Source organism: Molothrus aeneus, chromosome 6 (genome assembly GCF_037042795.1).
Source record: "Molothrus aeneus isolate 106 chromosome 6, BPBGC_Maene_1.0, whole genome shotgun sequence".
Classification (NCBI taxonomy): domain Eukaryota; kingdom Metazoa; phylum Chordata; class Aves; order Passeriformes; family Icteridae; genus Molothrus; species Molothrus aeneus.
This window is the reverse complement of record NC_089651.1, coordinates 6,926,504-6,948,354: the sequence shown is the minus strand read 5'-3', so window position 1 is coordinate 6,948,354 and position 21,851 is coordinate 6,926,504. Positions and strand designations below refer to the sequence as shown.

The 21,851-nt window shown below is 41.3% G+C and overlaps 1 protein-coding gene across 1 annotated transcript in view; it reads right to left on the bottom strand.

Moving 5' to 3' along the window:
* The window catches only part of CCDC34 (coiled-coil domain containing 34), a 28,897-nt gene extending 11,592 nt beyond the window's left edge, over positions 1-17,305 (bottom strand). The window contains exons 1-3 of the mRNA XM_066551678.1: positions 17,127-17,305; positions 12,901-13,033; positions 10,113-10,220 (exon numbers count right to left, since the gene is read on the bottom strand). Of these exons, the coding sequence (XP_066407775.1) occupies positions 10,113-10,220; positions 12,901-13,033; positions 17,127-17,281 (396 nt within the window). The 5' untranslated portion in view covers positions 17,282-17,305. The remainder of the gene's footprint in view (positions 1-10,112; positions 10,221-12,900; positions 13,034-17,126) is intronic.
* Between the last annotated feature and the right edge of the window lie 4,546 nt (positions 17,306-21,851).

Sequence of the window (21,851 nt, the reverse complement as noted above, 5' to 3'; positions counted from 1 at the left end):
GTAAGGGTTTTCCTAAAAGATTCTTAACATACACCCAATCACCGGGATTAAACGGATGCAGTTTGCAATCAGGTTGTTTAGGTTGGTGCTCTATCACCACAGCAGCATTCTTATCGAACTGTTTCCCCACCGTAATTACATAATCATAAATGTACTGGTTACCGATTTGGTCTATAGCGTCCCCATTTACAATTTGCATAGCATAAGGTCTACCATACAAAATTTCAAATGGGCTTAACTTTTCTTTTGATCTTGGTTTGACTCTCAGCCTAAGCAGAGCAATAGGCAAAGCTTGATACCACTGCAAATTAGTCTCCTGGCATATTTTGGCAATTTGCTGTTTGATGAGATGATTCATCTTTTCCACTTGCCCACTGGCCTGTGGACGGTAAGGCGTGTGTAATTGCCATTTGATTTGTAATGCTTTGCTTATTGCTCTCACCACTTTTGCACAGAAATGTGTACCCCTATCCGAAGAAATGCTCTTCGGTACCCCAAACCGTGGAATAATTTCATTCAACAGTACTTTAGTTACTTCCCTTTCCTTATTTGTCCTACAAGGGAATGCTTCAGGCCACCCAGAAAATGTATCAGTTAATACCAACAAATACCGAAACCCCCCTTTTCTTGGGAGTTCAGAAAAATCAATTTGCCATACTTCACCTGGGAATTTACCTCGATTTATAGCTCCTTGGTGTACCTTGGTTCCCGTATTTGGGTTGTTTTTCAGACACCGCTCGCACTGGGATGTAACGTGCTTTACAGTAGTAAATAATTTCGGTCCTGCTATCCTGGCTTGCAAATATTGGTAAAGCGGATCTAGACCCCAATGGGCCTTTTCATGCTCCGTCTTTACAATCTGCCACATTAGGTTCCCTGGTATTATCAACTGTCCTGTCTCCAATTGTGCCCATCCACTGTCTAACAATTTACCTTTATTCCTTTGAATCCATCTATGATCTGATTCCTGATAATTTGGTTGGAGGTTTACATCCAGCTCTCCTGGTATTAGAGCTGTTATATTTACCTCTCCGGTTCTTGCAGCAGCTAATTTAGCTTCTGCATCTGCCTTTCTATTCCCAACTTCTGGAGTAGTGTTACCTTTTAGGTGTCCTTTACAATGCATTATGGCCACTTGTGCTGGGAGTTGGACTGCTTCTAGCAATCGTAGGATTTCCTCTGCATGTTTGACTGTTTTCCCTTGAGTAGTCAACAGTCCTCTTTCTTTCCAGATGGCTCCATGAGCGTGCACAACAGAAAAGGCATATTTAGAGTCTGTCCAAATATTTATTCGCATGTTCTCTGCCAATTCCAGAGCTCGAGTCAAAGCTATCAATTCTGCCTTCTGGGCTGAGGTCCCTGCAGGCAAAGGGTTTGACTCGATTACCTCTTCTGTGGTAGTTACTGCATAACCAGCCATTCTTACTCCTTGTTTTACGAAGCTGCTACCATCCGAGAACCAGTCATCTGCATCTTCGAATGGCTCTTCTTTGAGATCCGGGCGACTGGAGTAAACGGCTTCGATTGTTTCCAAGCAATCGTGCTCGATGGGTTCTGCTGAAGTCTTCCCTTCTAGGAATGAAGCTGGGTTCACAACGTTAGTTACCTGGATAGTAACATCATCTGACTCAGCCAAGATAGCTTGGTACTTTAGGAATCTGGAAGGTGACAGCCAGTGATTTCCTTTCTGCTCTAACACAGCAGATACAGTGTGAGCTACTAACACAGTCATTTTCTGGCCCAGAGTGAGCTTTCTGGCTTCTTCAATGTTGATTATCACTGCGGCTACTGCTCTTAGACAGCCAGGCCATCCTTTACTCACTTCATCCAACTGTTTGGAGAAGTAGGCCACAGCCCTTTTGTGTGGTCCTAACTGTTGTGCTAGGACTCCTAGGGCCATTCCTTGTCGCTCATGAGAAAACAGCCAGAATGGTTTTGTCACGTCTGGAAGACCCAAAGCTGGTGCTCTCATGAGTTCCTGTTTCAGTCTCTTATAGGCTCCCTTTGCCTCGGGAGTCCAAACTAGAACACCCTTACTTTCCTTTAGTAAGTCATAGAGTGGTTTGGCGAGTATCCCGTATTGATAGATCCATAGCCGACACCAACCGGTCATCCCCAGGAAGGCACGCAAATCTCTTACCGTCTCTGGTCTAGGCATTTGGCAGATGGCTTCTTTCCTGGCTGCTCCCAGGGATCGCTGTCCTCTGGAAACTTCATATCCCAGATACACCACTTCTTCTTGTACCAGCTGTGCTTTCTGTTGAGAAACTCGATATCCATTTAAACCCAGAAAGTTTAACAGGGAAATAGTCCATTCAATGCATTCTTCTTCTGTTTCTGTTGCTATTAGGAGGTCATCTACATATTGCAAAAGAGTACCATCTCCCAGCGGCCTTTCCCATTGTTCTAGTTCTTTGGCTAGTTGATTCCCAAAAATTGTAGGGCTGTTTTTGTACCCTTGTGGCAACACCGTCCAGGTAAGTTGGGTTTTTCTTCCCCTATCTACAGATTCCCATTCAAATGCAAAGATCTTTTGGCTCTCTGGAGCTAAAGGAAGGCAGAAGAATGCGTCTTTTAAATCTAACACAGTGAACCATGTCAAATTATCTTTTAATTTAGTTAAGAGTGTGTAAGGGTTAGCAACTACTGGATGTAGTGTCTTGGTTATTTCATTTATTGCCCTCAGGTCTTGGACCAATCTATAAGTTCCATTAGGTTTCTTTACTGGCAGGATTGGGGTGTTAAAATCCGATTCACATTCTATCAATAACCCCAATTCTAAAAACCTTGTGATTATGGGCTCAATTCCCTTTCTATCTTCTAACCTCAGTGGGTATTGTTTCCTACTTACCGGCCTCGCTCCAGGTATAAGTTCAATAATGATAGGTGTTGCTTGTTGTGATTTCCCAGGTATATCAGTAGCCCATACTAATGGATATGTTTCACTCAGGATACGCTCAATATTGTGACTTTCAGGCTTCGGTTCTATACAACTGATTGTTAGGCTTAGGGCTGTAATCAGTTGCTCTTCCCTTACTTGAAATTCCAATTTGTCTTTGTTGAATTTTATTACGGCTCCCAAGTTCTCCAGTAAGTCTCTTCCTAATAGAGGCTTTGGTGAATTTGGCAAATACAGAAACTGGTGAATCCCCATTTGTTTCCCAATTTTGTATTTGATAGGTCTCAAAAAGTAAGCTTTTTCTGGTTGGCCTGTTGCTCCCACAACTTGTACAAATTCATCACTCTTAGGTACCAATTCTTGATTTAAAACCGAAAATGTTGCTCCTGTATCAATCAAAAAATCCAATTCCTTTTTACCTTCCCCTAGCTCCATTTTAACCAGTGGGTCTGCTAGGGTACGGCCCACCGGTCCCCCTCATTCACTGCCCTGATGTGCGATAGTAGTAGTGTCCATTGATCTTTCTCTTAGTTGAGGGCACTCACGTTTCCAGTGTCCCGTTTGGAAGCAATAGGCACACTGGTTTGGCCCTATTCTAGCTGGGTGGGGTTGGAACCTCCCTCCCCCTCCCACTGGGTAGCCCCTTCCCCTACCCCTGGTATTAGGTCCCAAATGGTTTGTATTTTGAGCTGTTATTGCTGCAGCCACTATTCGACCAAGCCTCTTATCTTCCTTTTTCTTTTCCTCTATTTCTCTATTATTATACACTTTCCACGCCTCATTCAGCAACGCCTCCAGGTTTTTGTTTGCTGGATGCTCAAGCTTTTGTAATCTCTTCCTAATGTCCGGGTTACTTTGTCCCATCATTAATCCCAACAGGTGTTGTTTACCTTCTTCCGTTGCTGGGTCCAGGGGTGTGTATTGTCTCATGGCTGCCCGAAGTCTATCCAAAAACTCTGATGGGGTCTCATCTTTTCCCTGCCTGATGTCATATAGCATCGACCAATTGATAGCCTTAGGGATCGCATTACGCAAGCCCATCGCTATCAGTTTTCTATACTGCACCAGCCTCCGATAATGCTCTTCATTGCCCGGGTCCCATTCTGGTTTACTGCTGGGGAAATTATCTTCTAGTCTCCCCGATAACACTTGAGCATGTCGTTTTCCGGTTTCCAATACGAGTTCCCTTTCTGTATCTGTCAACTCTGACAGCATCACCTCTATATCTTCCCAATCAATATCCAAATTCTTTGCCATTAATTCAAACCTCTTCGCTACTCCCTCTGGATTCCTCCTGAAGTTCCTTGCCTCATCCCTCCAATTGTTCAGATCACTCGTTGAGAACGGCACCTTTATTCTAGTCCTCTCCCCTACCATTGGCATAAGTTGTCGGAGAGGAGCTATCGTATGGTTCCCCTCCTCTCTTTGCTCTGCTTCCCTCCGTGCCACAGATCTGGTATAATACGAGTGACCAATCCCCTCCCCGGGATCTTCCAACCACCTCTCACTCTGCATCTGTCGCCTTTCTTCCCGCATCTGCCGGTGCCTATCCTGTTCCGGGCTACCGTCCTCCTCATCTTCTGTTCCCCTTCCATCCCTCTTATCCTCTATACGAATTACTATATTCAGCTTCTGTGAGTCGTTCTCCACCCCCCTTTCGCATGTCTCATTGTCATTCTTTTCACTATATTTCAACTTAGAGACGTCGCCCCCCAGTAAGTCACCTTTGTCTCCAGTCCTCAGTGTGCTGGTGTCCATTCTACAGGTACCTGATTTCCTTAAACTTCCATTCCCAGGTGTGCCACCATCCCCACATGGACTTAGTTCGGGCAGGCTGCATGTCTCCCCTCGGCTCTCTTCCCCATGTGGGCTGCCCCCTTCCCTCTCAACTTCTAGTCTGGGTGGGCTGCCAACGTCCCTGTAGCTCCCCGACCCCTGTGGACTGTCCAGTCCCCGTGGGCTGCTTTCCCCCTTGTTAGTCCCCGATTTTAATGGGCCACCCCCCTCCCAACTGTTGTCGAGCTTCTGAGGGCTGTGCCCAAACTTAGATTTCCACCATCGTTCCAGTTCCTTTAATGGGCTAGGATCCCCTTGTTCCTCTTTTGGCCTGGGAAGAGGCCCTTCCCGTCCTGGGGCGAATGGATGGTATTCCCACAGGCTTATTTCGCTCTCCTTCCCACTGTCCCTTCTTGTCCTGCCGCGGTCGCCAAAAATGATGCCGAATTTTGCCCCAAAAGGCGAGAATAAGCTGCCCAGAGACTGGATTTGAGGTCTATAGGCAGGAGGTATTTATTGGCAACGCGTTGGAGAAATCACTAAATGGATTTCCAAATTGTGTACAGCAAAAGCAGGTTTTTATACAATTTTGAAAAAGGATTACATCATTATTACATGCATATTCATAGGTAGGCAGGAGTACAGTCGGAGTCTTCCGGGAATTCTTGGTCTTCCTTAGTTAAATTTTAAGCTTTTCCTAATTTGGGCAGTTTCCTGTTATTCTTGGCATGTCTTTCCATGGCTTGGCAGAAGTTATTGTTGTAGTTGGCTTGATTCTATGGCTTGGCAGGTCACTTTAACTTATTGGCTTCCATTTCTGCTTTTCTCTTCAAATATTCTAATTCCAATGTTTCCTCTTCAAATATTCTGATTCCAAAGTTTCTTCTGTGTGTGTTTTTTGGTTAACTTATCTAGATATATGATCAAAGTTAGGGCTCCCTAACAGTGTATTTTAGGTTATTTATTAACTTATCCAAATATCTGATCAAAGCTCTTCCTAATAGTGTATTTTAGGTTATTTATTAACTTCTGCGATTCCCTTGATATACCTTTAAGTGTCTTTTAATTCTTTTATTTCTCAAAAAAAAAACCTTATTGTTCAATATAATGAATGGCTTCACCTAGGTTGACTATGTGATGTTTTTATCCTTAATTGTCTTGTTCTGTTTATGCTGAGTAATAAGTTTTGTACCTTTAATATACAGCTAGGTATCACATTATTACAGGATAAAGAATTACATGCAAAGACTAAATACAGGGATGTTAACAACCTGAGTTTCAGAGTTCCAGTTATTTTGGAATGCAAGTATTTCTCTTTGGGGATTTCCATCACTGCTGCAAACACATGCACAACACATGTAGTGGGGTTTTGGTTTGGATGGAGTTAATTTTCTTCAAAGCAGCTCCTGCTGTGCTGTGTTTGGATTTGTGAACAAAACAGTGTTTGTGATAACAAGTTATCACTAAGCAGTGCTTACAAAGCTTCAAGATCTTTTCTGCCTCTCCCCCCATGGCACCAGGGCACAGTCTGGGGGTGCACGAGGAGCTGGAGGGGGCACAGCCAGAACTGACACCCACCAACCCAAGGGAAAGCCCAGGCCATCCTGCTCAGCAAGAAAAGCTGGGGCAGCAAGGGGGGTCCTAGCTGCCTCCTGGGGCTAACCCACAACAACAATAATATAAATATTTATATGTACACATGGGTATATATATGAATTGGATACTCCAGATATTTCTAAGTTCACGCTCTATTGACACTGTAAAAATGAAACAGCTTTGCAGAGCCAGTAAAGATGGATTAAATATGATTTGAAGATATTATATTAGATTGCAGAAGGTAGAGTGCACTGCATCAGAGTTGATTTTTTTCATATGCAATCAAAAAGCTGTTGTCATCAGGCCTGAGCTTTAATCCTAATATTTTATTCAGCATTAATTCCTAAGAGGTTCTGACTGTGATGACAATGATAAAGAATTAAACTGTCATGGCAGTTTACAGGCATTCACTGTAATGCATTTCTGTAAATGCATTTCTCAAAAGCTTTTCATACTTTGATTTGAAATCAGCAACTCCACAATTACAGGTACCTTACTAAAGTGTTCATTTCCACAGCTGATGATAGCAATGAAAGAGACTTCACATCAGAAGTTCACATAAAACAGGAAATTAACACCAAACTTACTTGCTCAGCATTTATAACCACAGCCACTTCATTTTTATCAATAAATCCAACACTAACTCAGAAATAAACATTATAGTTACATAAGAATCATGTTATGTTCATTTTCCTTCTGGAATCAAAAGCATGCTTAGCATTATTTTAGAGTTAAAAGATTTTAATTGATACTTGCTAAAAAGTCAACAGACAATTTACTGTCTGCCCACAAATGGCTCAACTTTAAGAGGGAGACAAACTAAGACTATTTTTGTCCAGGAGGGATCCAGTATCTTGCTGAAAATTGTAAAGGCATTATTAGGTCCAAGATAGTGCCTAAAAATTGGTTTTATAAAGCTTCCAATTCCTAGTGAGCTGAAAAATTTTGCCATGAATAAATATTTGCATAAACACATTTAATGGCTTAGAATGTTCTTTGATGGCTCATATTTCAAAATATTACTTCTAGTTCATTTACCACCTTTAAGAACCACAAAAGCTATTTACATAGAATACTAAACAGCTAGGATTCCTTTACTTTCAAAAATAGCTTCTATAAAATTATTAGAAGCATAAGAAAACTGTAACAGCATATAATTTTAATCTATATTAAATAATTTTAAAAAAATAGTGGACAAAAACAGTATTCAAGCTTTGCTTCCTAACCTCACCCTAAAGGACTCTACTTAACATCACAACTAAAATTGCCATGCAAGGATACTGGCTTGACATAGAGAAAACCAGAATTGTTTTATGCATACACAAACATTTTACCTCTGACCCAAACATCTCTCACATTCCCAGCACAAAGACTGTTCCAGCAGTGTCTCCTGCTGCTGGATGCTCAAGATGAAGGAAAAGTTTGATGTGTGCTTCCCTTTCTTTATCACTGCAGTACTGAGCAATGGGAAAGGACACAGACTTGGGATTACAGAGGTGAGGTCCCTAAAGCACTGCCTCTTCCAAATAAAGCACTTGCTGCTCTCTGCACACAGGGCTCAGAATCAATCACTCAGCTTGAAAAAGGTGAGTGCTTAATGCAAATTTCACTGAAAAGTACTGCAAGCTTTGCCCCAAGAAGCATCTTTGGATACTTCTATGAGGAAATGAAGTGTTTTCCAAACAGGAGATATGTACACACTCCCCAAGAGAATTGTATCAACTGTCAGGGCTCCTGACTCATACCTCAACTACAGCTGAAATCCTGATGCACCTTTAAAATCTTAGTCACTGATTTGACCTATTTGTCCTTCAGTCTGTATCCAAATCCACAAATAATCTTGCAGAAACTTGAAATGGGACAGTCTACACAGCACAAATGTTCATATCCTATGGACAGCTAAGCTTTTAAATTCAGTTTATCCTTGATTTGAGTGTGCTTTATAGGAAAGACTAGCCAATGAATCATCTGATTTAAATGAAAATCAGCTTACTGTTTTCTAAACACTTGCTCTAAAGATGACCCTATGCTCCCAAAACATAATTTGATAAAGTCCAGACACGAACAGGGCTTTTTCTCCTGTCCTCTAGGCTGCTGTGATTACCATAAAAAAGACCTCCTAATCCCACTGAGAACAGAATAGAAATTGTGAACCAGTAAAACCACAAAGTTCCAAGGAAAACCCAAATCAGTAGAAATTTATGGAAGCTGAAGGAGGTGGTAGGGGTAGTGAGGAGGAGACAGAAGGAAAACTTCTGGTTCTGAACTTGAACTATTTTAAGAGGCAGACCAACTCCTTCAAGCCAATGAATAGCCACAGACACCCAGAATTTAATTTTCATTTAAATTTCATTTTGGAAGAGGAAAATGGAATTGTATGTGCTGAACAATAAATCTACTTTCTCCTGTGTACTTTAATTAGTAATATAAATCATAAGAAATTAATAGAGCAGGAGAGGTTCTGCAGTGGGTTTCTGCCAATTACCCAACATTAGCATAAAGACTAAGATGAATCAGGTTGGATCCAAATATATGTTATTCTAGTGGTTCTAGGCTGAATCTGAAGGCATTCTAAAATCATGAAAACAAATGTAGGAGGTCTGCCCACCCAACCCAGGCTAGTGCTGTTCTGATATTTTGGGTGAATGTTCATCTGCTTTTGCTCAGAAGCAGAAGTCAATGCAGTGAGCAGCTGGAACTGCTGCAGAGCATGGGAATATGAACACAGGAACTGCCAAGGCTGGACATGCCCTGGGCTCCCAAGGGCTCCCATTGTCACTGGCATACTGTCTGAAAAATCCCCTTGCCCAGGATTCTTCTCCTGGGAAGCTGAGAAGTTGCAAAGGAAAAGGAAAACAGTATTTTCTTATTTGCTTCTCCTGTGTTTTGCTACTTTGGAATGTGGTTGGGGATTGTTTATCCAACATGTGAATTGTTTTGACTTAATGACCAATCACAGTCCAGCTGGGTTGGAACTCTAGGAAGAGTCAAAGTTTTTCATTGTCATTCTTTGTAGCCTTCTGTCTGTATCTTTTCTCTATTCTTTAGTATAGTTTTAGTATAGCATTCTTTAATATAATATAGATCATGAAATGATAAATTGGCCTTCTAGAAACATTGAGTCAGATTCATCATTTCCTTCCTGCCACAGAGAACCCCAAAAACACCACACTGCCTTTGCTGCCACCCAGGGCACATGCTCACCTGCTGTGACACAGCTGTCACACAGCCCCACTGAGATCACCATTCTATTTCTGACCCTGGACCCAGGCATTCCCTCAAGAGCCTTTTGATCCCACCCAGAAATTAATTACTGACTGAAGGAATTCCCAATTGCAAACTGTGGGCTACAGAGAACTCCCCCCATCTGGCCCCATACCTCAATTACCCCCTCCAAACCATATCCTCTGGTAAATACTCCCTGCCTGCCCCTGGTGATATTTAACTAAACCCTTCTCCTGGCTCTACCTGTGCACAAAACATTGCACACAGCCAAGATGTACACTTACCCAAAAATGTTTGGGCACTGAACCTGGCAAGTCTGGGTGCACTGAAGACCAAAACCCCAGCTACCATCAGCAGAAGGCTACTGCACAAGATGTACACCCACTGTCAGTTATGTGACTACTCAGAACACAAATCCCTTTGTACCCTACAGAAAAGAAAAATCAGTCTTGAAAAAATGTTCAGCTGCTTTGGCATGTTTTTATCATTTTCAATTAAAGCAGCCATTTACTCAGCAAACTGAAAACATGGATGGCCAAACAGACTGAGGAAATTTTACACAGGCTTACTCAAGCATGGCATGCACTAGAATATTTCCAGTCAAAGCAATATTTACCTCTTCTCTCTTTTTTAGGACCCATTCTTTGTGTTTCTCTTCAGCTATCCTTTTTCTTCTTTCCCATTCTTGATTTTGCTTCATTTCCTCAAGCTGTTTATTCACTTCCTAATTAGAAAAAGAGCATGTATTTCAAAGCTGTGGTGACCACTTACAGCAGTACTGGCAGTAGTGCTGCAGTTAAAACAATATAAGCATTAGATTCTGGCACATTTTCCTTCATTAAGATTTTGGAGAAGAAGAATAGCAGTCAACACAGAAATACTATGAAATACAATTAATGAAAATCCATAATTTTTAGGATATTAACGGGAAATACATCTTTCAATTAGGCTTTGGAAGCAATTAAATTCATCAAATCATTCCTCAGTTTATTGAAATGCCTTTTTAGCCAGTAGACTCTTAATTTGCAGCAGTACTTTCCTACAATATTTAAAATTTACCCTGTGTACTGCTCTGCACTGTGGATGGTATGAAAAGCTAAATGAAATATTATTCACCTGTGATTTTTCGTTCCAGAACTACTAGAACTTTAGGGCTTAAGCTAAGGCTTACTAAAGCCAAAATTATTGCAGATTCTAGCAAATTTTCAAACAGGAGTTTTAATTTGAGAGAAGAAATTTTCCAAGTATATTTATAAGACAGACAGTATATATGCAACCATTTGTATCTCTCTAGTGAAATTAATAAAGACAAAACATAACTAAGGAGACAATTGAGATGTCTACCTTCTCCAACAGTAACATTAACACAAAGTATTAATTTTCAATGAAAATTCATACCTTCAAACACAGACAGATTGAATTATTTCCATGAACCTGATTTTATGGTGCCTACACTGCAGTCAGTTTCAGAGAGAACCCCCTTTCTTATGACATAGAATTTCAGTTTAGTAGGACATCAACAGAAGCTTACAGAAAGCTCAAACACCCACAATACAGACACAATTTGAAAATACAGTTGTTGCTGTATTGAGGCAAAGTTACCCCAAACAACATCTCTTTTGAGTTCCAAGACACCTGTATTGCAGGGATCCTGGTTTCTGTAAAAAATGATTGTCACTGTCATATTTTCTGAAAACTCCCTTCGCCAGGATTTCTTCTCCTGGGAAGCTGAGAAGCCTCAGAGAAAAATGAAAATGACATTATCTCATTTGCTTCTCCTGTGTTTTGCTGCTTTGGAATGTGGTTTGGAGATTGTTTATGCAACATGGGAATTGTTTTGACTTAATGACCAAGCACCCTCAGGCTGTGTTGGGACTCTGGAAGAGGTCACGAGTTTTTCATTAGTATCTTCTTCAACCTTCTGTAAGTATCCTTTCTGTATTCCTTAGTATAGTTTTAGTATAGCAATCTTTCATATATAATACCATAAAATAATAAATCAGCCTTCTAAGAACATGGAGTCACATTCTCAATTCTTCCTTCCTCCTGGGAACCCTGACAATACCACAGCTGAAGGCACTCTGAGCACCTTACGAGACCCAACCTAATTCCACTCCAAATGTTTATCCACCTTTTTGACATTCAGGGCAGACTTGGTACTAATGTCAGCAAAAGATCTGAAACTTCACTGTTGCTTCTCAGGATATCAGTTTAGAATACTTTTATAATGCAAACAGAGCAATATTCTTTTGTATAAATATCACACATTTCATTCTCTTCTGGCATCTTACAAAAATGTTGATTATATTTCCCCCCCAAATATAAGGTTTTCACACTGTCTTGCTGCAGTTTAACATCTAATGTTTTCAAAATCTTACAAACTATATGGCTATTTTCTACATGGCCTTAAGTAATGCTTGTTCTATGACTGTTCTTAATACTGAGTTGAGAGACATCTGCTAGCTTATATTTACATTACCAATCCAGAATATAAATGGGAAGTCATGAAACATTTGGTGCATGTGGATTAACAGATCAAAGCATATTCCTCAAGCTTAACAAACTACTTTGGAGTACTGCTGACCTGTAAAATTCTGTTCCTGAGCCTTCCAGTGGTAGGTGTTCTATAAACAACATGAGGTAGCCCACATAAAACGTTACAGGCAATCCCAGAAAGGCTAGGAAAACATTCAAGGTCAAATAGTTAATCAGTAACTAAAGTGAGAAATTATCTAATTTTGATGTGATTGTTCTAATCATTACTCAATACTTTCCATTTGATTTTCAACAATGGTATCATCTAATCAACTGCAACTACAATCAGAGTAATCAGGAAAAGATAGGGTGCTCTCACTTAATCGTGTCGCAGCCCTGGTTCTCAAGAACTGTTCATCTACAAGGGGGAAAAAGATAGAATGAGGGAAAAAAATGCAGCAACAGGGATCCCTTTCCTGGGAAAGGACACCAAAGAATTGTAAAATTACATGCTGAGCAGGTAACAACATTGTTCCTCAAAACCAACCAAGTAGCTTGGCATTCTTACAATGAGCACACACCTCGTTTTCTTCTACAACCTACATGCAGGCCTATGTACCCATGATGAAAATTAAGGCAGTAATTATATAAAAGTTTTAATCTTCTAACATGAAACCATTACCTGACAGCTGGATAAACAAAATGCTATACAGCACCCGTTCAATGAAGTACAACATGCAGCAAAAGAAAATGCACGACATGAATCACACCAGCACTGACAAACACAAACACTATGGAGACCTAAAACACTGCAAAAAAAAAAAAAAAAAAAAAAGGAAAAAACAACTACTCGTGTTTCTACAAACAAGGAAAAGAAAATGCTGTGTCTGCTCTCTTCTATTGGACTCAGAAGAGCTGGATGTAATCACCTGTGCAGCTCTAGCCTGCAGGCGGGCACGCAGCTCCTTCTCTTTGCCAATGAACCACTCTTCCCATGGTGAAAGGTTATCTCTCAAAGGTGACACTTGTCTCCCCCCTGCTGTTTCAGAGTGTTCAGTCTTCCTGAATTAAAAACAAGAGACAGAAGAGAGTATTATCTATAATGCATTTGATTGAAAAGTCCAAGTGTTACTGTTTTGAGAAAGTACTTTTCTTTCATGGCATGATGTGACAACAATGACATCATTTTTCTACTTGTTTAGTAATCTTCCTAATGGATAAATGACATTTATAATGCACCTCTGACCATCCCCCTTACAGTCTACATTTCTCTTGCTGAACTCCAAACTGTGGAACAGATTCAAACATTACCTTTTAGGAACTAAACTAAAAGAATACCCGTAACATCAAAGTGTCCCTTTGCTTCTCACAGATGGAAGCCAAGGCAAAACAGAGATTTAACATTAACATCCTGTCCTGGTCACAAGAAGCTCCATGTATCCAGTGGTCTTTAACAGAAGCAAAGCAAAAGCAGAGAATGTTATTTTCTTTGTTCAAGTCTTATACCAGTGGATCCATGGTATCAGGCAACCTCAGCATTCAGAGTCCATTCATTATGAATCCATCTGTTCAATCCAGGAAGAAATAAAGCCAGCATACAACACTTGGTGGTATTATACAAGGTTCTATTAGACATTTAATAGGATACCCTATGTAAGTCACTCATGAATAATGCAGCATTCCTAGCCCCAGGTCACAAATATCTTTTATGAGATTCTATACATTTACTCTTTCATAAGTAACACAGTATATTAGGGTCCAAGTCAGCAAAATTTGAAAACAAGTAAAGAAATTTCTTTACAAGATTTCTTTTATCTGCCACAGAATTTTTTTCTTGAGAACAAAGCAATGAAACTAGACTTCACTTTACTATTTCCTATGGATGTACAGGCTCTGGAAATACCTACCTGCATACATATTCCACTACAGTGAGGAATTCTGTTTGCTGAACCTAAGCTACAGAAGAAGCATCCAACAAGCATATTATGCTAATGCTGCAGAAATAAAATTGGTAAATGTAAGGCATCTGTATTTTATCAATATAAAAGTACAATATATTCATGACAAAGCAGTACTCCAACACTCAACTGCACAACATTTTCTGTCCCACTCATCTTCAGAGTATGTTTCTGTGCTAGAAAGCATTTGGGGACAAAGCCAGTGTTACAGTTTGTCCTACTCTTCTTCCCTGTTGTTCTACCCATGTGTGTTTGCACCAAGAGGACTTTGCTGGTCAGCTCAGGGTAACTGATTCACACTGAAACCCACCTGGAGCAGCTTTATTTCCCCAGACAAATCAACTTTTACGGTGTGAAATGCAAAATAACAGAACTGACAGGGACACCCCTGTCAGTGCAAGGACAGAACTGCACACACCAAAGACTCACCAGCCCCACACGTTCTGCTGCACTCCAGGGCTTTTATGCTGCAGCATTAATAAAGACCAAAAATTTAACAGAGGCAGCTCTTAAACACATACATATAATAAGACATGCCACTTAAGAATGTCTAATAGCACATTTTGTAAGAAAAAAAGTCTCTGAAAGTTCATTAAAGGACAAAAGTATTACACATTCACATTCAGGAAAGAACCCCATAACTTTGTACAGACTTGACATTTTGGGCAGGGATACTTCCTCAATACATTCTTTTGCTTTGTGTGATTTGCATTATGGCACTTAATGGAACAAGACTGACAAATTAAACCAACCTTAGAAAAGGTACAAATAGGAGAATAAATAAATTAGGAAAAATAAGATTTATTATGTCTTTTCTTCTATCAGTACTCATGAAATTCAAGCTGTCAACTTCTCAAAAAAAGTTATTCACAGTAATAGATTAAAAACTTACTGCAGACAAGTAAGAAATAACACAAAATGAAACTTAAACTGAGGAAAACACAAGCTCAGTATTAAGACCTGTTAGGAGAAACACTTCTCCAATACTGTGTCTAAAGCTCTCCAATTGCACCAGAACCCAGGCTTCCTTGGTGTGCATTGCAGCCACCAGTCACACTCTCCTGGCACACCAACCATGCATTTTAAACCATGCACTCCTTGAATTTCACAGGACCATTTTCTGAAATTCTAGCAGTTAGGAACTTCTTCAAAATAATTAAAGTAATAGACTTCTTAAAATAACCCATTCTCAAGTGCACGTTTAGCTGTAAATAAGTATCTTAAATCAAACTGGACACATTTGGCATTTAGACCTAAGTCTGATTAACAGTGAACAGTGATTATCATTTGCTGTATATTCACTAAGGTGACACATCAAACATAACACTGGATCCACAATCAAAGTATGAAAATGCCTAACAGCATTAACAAGGCCTTGCTTTTACTCTTTCTCTTTTGCAAATGTTGCATTTCCCACACTGAGTAGCTGCTTCCAGCTAATTTTTGTGTCGTTTTAAGAGGACAACAACAGCAACATTCAAAGTGCATGCATACATGGGGAGCTGCATAAGAAAAAGTCTTTCATTATTGTAATTCTGGTATCTTGGTAGCTACAGACACAAGTTGCCATATGAACACAAGGTAGGCACTTAGTGCAGCACAGCAGCAGTGTTACCCAGCAGCACAGGGTGTATTTAGGCCACTGCTCAGTCATGTGAAAAATGCCTATTTTATGATTGGCTTTTTGCAAATATTAAAATGAATATTATATGTGTTATGTTAGAAAGTTATGCTGTATTTTCTTAAGTAGTGTGTTAAATATGGTTTTAGGTTATAACATAATGTTAAAGTAGAAACTATGCTATGTAAGATATTTTTTTAAAGAAAGGACTCGCACTGAGATAGCAGCCACAAGACACCCAAATCTTTTAGAGAGAAAGAATTTATTGCTCCATTATCAGAAGAAATTAACTTCTTCCTGCCTTGCTCAGCCCTGAAGAGCTGTCAGGATTAAGAAGAATTGACACTGCCCAGACAGAATCCTTTGTTTGAATGGAATTTATGCATCATGCATGAGATGTATGAATATGCAACAGGCTATTGCTTTTAAGGGCTAATCCTCTGTTAACGTGGGTCCCTTTTCAGGCTTTTTTTGCCCAGAAAAGGTACCCGGACCATCTGTAACTCTTTGTTCTCATTGTCTTGTATTGTCCTAATCTCAATTGTTCAAATTTTTCTTTCTCTAATTACATTACTATTTTTATAATCATTTTATTCTATTCAACTTTTAAAATTTTAAAAACAAGTGACTGGTGTTTTTCACAGTCAGACTGCCATCTCAGGCCCCAAAAGTGGCTGTGTTCAGCTGCACCTCAGTGCTGCCAACACTGCAGCAACAGGCCCGAGTCGAAGCTGCAAAGACGTGCTGCAGCTTGAACAGACTGCAATGAACTCCCAAGGGCACGAATAAAATTGCTCATTGGGAACAGTATAGAGAGAGCTAACAGAAACACTGAAAGAAGGGACCATAAACCGGCTGGTTTCTTCGCTCAGAAGCTTCTGGCTACAATTGAACACTCTTTCCCTGGACTTTTAGTACCTTTTTCGAGAAATGTGTTTAAGAAAAGTGCAGTGTGGTCCATATTCCTTCACTGCTCTCCATGGAAGTTTGAGAACCCTGCTGGAAACCTGCATCCCGTGAAGCTCTGCAGTCCTTCCTTTACTTCACTGGCACTTTTAGCTCAGCTCAGCCTCGCTAGCTACATTCAGCCCCAGTTAATGCGCAAGTCTGTGAAGTTTCTATCGTGAAGCTGGTTTTCCAGATTAGGATCGGCTCTCCCTGCTCTTCCCCCATCTATTTTAAGCGGAAGAAGAATTATTCTCCTGTCAAGCCAGCGAGATCCCAAGTAAAAAGAATGCATTTTATGTTCGCATATAATTAAAATGGAATAAGATTAAGCGACCGGAGGAGGAGCTGTGCAACGCTTACAACACAAAACTGACTCTGGACCCAGCTACATACACTATGCAAAACAACCCTGCAGTCTGCAAGCACTTTTAAATTAAGGCAGGAAAGATGTAGCCTCTAAAAATCCTCAGGTGTCCACTGAGGAGACTTCCCAAGACAATAAAAAGGAACAAAGCTCCTAAAGCGCTCATCTCTGCAAACAAGGCTATATTTATGTAAAATAATCTCCTGTCTCCGGCGGAGGGAAGCGAGTGCAAGGGCAGAGCCCGGTCCCCGCCGCGGGGGTTACCTATGGCCCGGCGGGCTCCGGGAGGCTCCGGGAGGCTCCTCCCGCTCCGAGGAGCTGCAGCGGGACGGGAGCGAGAGCGGCGAGCCCTGCGAGGGGCTGGGGGAGAGCCGGCCCTCAGCGGGCGGCGGGCTCGGGCCGCGGGTCCCGCCGCTCATGGCGGGCACCGGCGGGAGCGGTTACCGGGCACCGGCGGGGGCGGTACCGACGCGGGCAGGGGCGGGCTTGGGCCGCGCTCCCGACGATCCCCGCGGCTCCGCCATGGCCGCCCCCTCACGGCCCCTGTACGGCCCGGGGGGAGACGGCGGGTGAGAACGGCGGCCCCTGCCGCGCTGGTGGGCAGCGAGCCGAGGCCCCGCAGCGCCGGGATGTGCCGGGGCCGCCCACCTGGCACCGCCAGGGCGAGCACCGACACGCCTGTGCTGATCACAGCGACTCCTCGCAGCTCCTCTTTATTCCTTCACGTTTCTGCGCACGCACCCGTGCAATAAACAGGGACCGGTAACTTCATCTGCAGGTGGCAATCCTGACACATCACAAGGAGGCATCTTAACATTCAAACCCCTATAATCTATACTAGCATCGAATTGCAAAATCCCATTTCAGTCCTCACCGTTACTATCTTGTTTCTGATTCAGAGTTCTAAAGCTTGGTTTTCATACACGTCTGCTAGGAAAACGGTGTCCTTTGCCTTCTCCATCAGTCAATTTTCCACTGAGTCTACAACTATCTGTAATAAATAGGTCAGATTATACATCTATATAGACATTCCTATCCTTGTTTGCCACTACATTATTTGTCAGCCTTCTATTTGGGTTCCAAATCCCAGGAACACGGTCCCCCTTCATTGCTTATGCTGGGCCATCCTTATCCCCCACCTTTAGTCAAATCTTGACCAGGATCAGCAACAAACATTTGCACAACCAAAGCTTTTCATTACCTTCAAACTTCATCAACCAAGGAGATAACTGCTGATCAGTAGTTGGTAAATTTTTATAAAACTTTGAGTAACTTTGCTGTGCCTGACTAAGCAGAAGTATTACTGATATTAACATGAGACACAGAAGTTTGAAAATTAGTGTTAATTTGGCTGCTGTACCAATTGTTCTTGTGGGGATTCTTCAGGTGAGTTTAACAAGAAATGTATTTTTAATTGGATAGGCAAGTTGAAAAATAGGAAACAGTACTGGAAATGCTTTGTCTTAATTAGGAAAATCAATTGTGGTATCTGAGCAGCTGAATGATATAAAAAGGTTGTCCAATCTATAACCATTACCACCAGCAAAAATGAGTGCTGTGAAGGAGGAGACATCTCAATGCCACCATCATTAACAGTCCTAAAAGATGCCTAAAATGATCATCTTGGAAATTTTAAGAGGGGATGTTTGGTGCTTGGGCTGCAGACTGACAGACACCCAAATATGTAATTTCTCTGACAAACAAACTGCATCTCTCCTGTCTCTCAGGAGCACGTACTTCTCCCTCCCTCTTGTTCTTTGGACCTTCACTGACACACAAAACCTTACTAAAATGGTAGTAAAACATTTGGCCAAGCAACGTGTGGTGTGAGCAAGCTAAAGCTCAGGGTGCATCAGACAACTGCTGAGGCCAAAACCAGGAACACAGGAACAACCAAAACCAGGAACACCAGGAACCAGGAACAACCAACAGCAGGAACACCAGGAACCAGAAGCACAGCCACAGACTCAGGGGGAGAGGCAGAGGTGGAAGGGATTTGGGATTTCCCCCTTCAGCGGTGGAGCTTCTGCATTTGGCTTACCATTTCACAAGGAACTGCACTTTTGACAGGCTGGAGAAATAACATTATGGTTCCTGTAAGAAAAGAACACATGTTATTGCATTGCTGATAGTCCTACAGAACTGTTTTCTAGCAAGCTGAAAAACACAAAAAGGGCCTGAATACATCTCTGATCTAAGCACCCCCAGAATACATCACTGAGGCACATGATGCTTAAATAACTCCATCCAGTTGTGGCAGATTGTTGATTGTTATTTTATGATTATCAAATAAAGAATCAAGTATGATTAGCCACAGTATCTCACAAACAAATTATACCTGTTGAAATAATTTGATGATTCAAGTATTGCAGACAACAGAGTATCATTAGAATCTAAATTTCACACCAAGTAAAGTTACAACAAGAAGAAAATTTGATATTGGTCTGAATTCTTAGGATACAAGTTACACAATCCAATGCCTCAGCTTTGTTCAACACAAACCACAACCTGTGGTTTTACAGGCACTTTTGTATATGTGCTGCATTCAGCTGAGAAATAAAAGCAGCATCAAAGTTGTTCAGTCCATGGCTACCCAAGCACTGTGAGCAAAGCTCCATGTCATGGCAAGCAGGAAAACCTCAGCTATTTCAACAGGCTGCAGACCAAGGTAATTTTAAACATCTCAGGAAGGTCTGAAAACCTTCCCTGGCCTTAAAGCCCATCTCACAGTGAAGAGTGGCAACAATCATAAATGATTAGGAAAAATGACAAGTCCGGTGTTGTCTCAGTGAATTGAGGAATTGCACCGGGAATCTCTCACTTCCAATGGAGGCCTACATCACCTGGAATGGCCAGAAACTGTGAAATGGATGTCTCAAGGAGAGGCAGCAGCAACTTTGCCAAACAAACATTTCAGCTTGTCTATTCCCTTCATCTCCTGTTACACAGAATATGAGAATTTCTCAGGATGCTGGAGCAGGTATTTGGGAAAATAGCTTATATTAACAAACCTTAGCACTGGGACAAGCTAGTGGAGTTTATGCACTGAGACTGCCCATAAGGGAGGTTAGCAAAAGCCAGTTCACCCTTTGGGAAATTAAAGCATTGCTGCTGGAATGGGACAAGCACTCCAACTTTGAAGAGATGTGAAAACATAAAATAATATGGTTACTGTCCTGCTTACCATTGTGCCCAGCTTGTCAAGCCAGCTCCACAGCCACTGTGCCCTAGTTAACACAGGAAAGGTATGAGCCCAAACAATGTAATTTGGTTAAAAAGCATTGAAACAACAATCCTGCAGGTTCAGTACACAACTTCTATGGCCACAGGAGGATTGACAAGATAAATGGCATGCTGCAAGGATAGCAAATCCCCAATTCTGTGAACCGAATGCCAGAAGCAGCTGCCCTGGCAAGAATTACATGCCAACACTGCTAAAGCCCATAGGCAAAATCAAACTGCCACAATGAAGCACAGAAGTTGCCACAAACAGCTGAATGAGTTAATAAAGACACACACACACCCCTATGGTTGATACCAGTGTGCAAAATCATCCTAATTTTTCACTAAAGAAACTACAAAAACTATCTTCAGTCTTACAGTGCTAGCTCACTGTCACAGACTATAGAATAGGCACTTAGAGCTCTCTAGCAACAGTGAGAAAATTCAGAGTAAAAATAGCATGATGTGTTCACAGACCTATACTTTCTGTCTGCATGCTCATGCCGATCAGTGTGTCTGAACAACCAAATGCTCGTGACAGATTTCTCAAAGTATTCCCCAATAGCCACCCACAGTATTTAAAAAAGCATTTCACACATAAAATATCAAGAAAGCAATTCCTTATGTAACAGACACAGAAGATATTTATATCCTAGACACAAATCAACTACTCTGAATCACTAAGCACACTTTGATTTGCCAACTCTTGTTTATGAAATCGTTCAGTTTTAGACATTTGACTGTAATCTAACGAACTCGGGTCTCTGAAAACACAAGAGCCAGCATAAGGAAACTTCTCAGTTCAACTTGATGAACACTAGGCAGGTTTAATGAAAGGAATGAGATCAGATTGCTTGTAGATGTCATGTCTAATTCCCCACTAGACATTAAGGAACACAAGCATAAAAATAATCAAAAGGGAAAAAAATAATTACTAAATGTAGGGAGAAACAGAGGCTTAGACATCAAGCTTTAAGTCTGAAGAAAACACTTTTACTTGCAACCTTGAAGAGTAGAAAATTTGAACCAAATATAGCTGGAATTCAAATCCCCTTAAGTCTTGAGATTTTCCAGCATAAGGAAAAATACTGTGGGGCAGGCACAGGAGCAAGGGAGAAAGTTACTTGGCTCACCCTCCACGTCAGAGCTCAAGGAACACTGCCTGTTCTTGTCTGCTGGCTATTTTTGTGCCTGGATGTGTAGTTCTGCTTGATTAGAGGCTGTGAAACCTGAGAGGTCCTGGATTGCTTCACTTTCCTTCATGGTATGATGTATTCTCTTCCTTGCAGTGCACTCTACACACTGCCAGTCCCAGCCCAGGTTCTGCTGCCTGCAGATGTGCAAGGCTCTGCTTTAAAGGGACAGGGCCTCCAGATGGGAATTCCTCTTCTCAGGGGGAATGTGCAAGAGCTCTATGCAACACATTTAAGTTAAAATCACATCTTTGTGAATCACTAGCAGGATTCCCACTCAACCTAGCTGTTTTACGCTAGCTGGAGACCACAGACCTCCTGCTTTTGAACAGCCTTCACTTCTTTAGCAAGAAAATAGTTCTGCATAAAGTCTTTCTCTCTTTTAAAAAGCATCAGCTACTAACAGATTTACTTGCTCATTTTTATCAGAAAAAATCTGGAATTTTCAGAACACAGGTTATGCTTTTGTTACTGGAAACCAGTGAGGCACTTCGTATTTTGCTACCTTCAAATCAAAATTAGCTCCCTATAGCAACACCACAGTGACCACTAACTAGTATTTCTTATGGAAAAC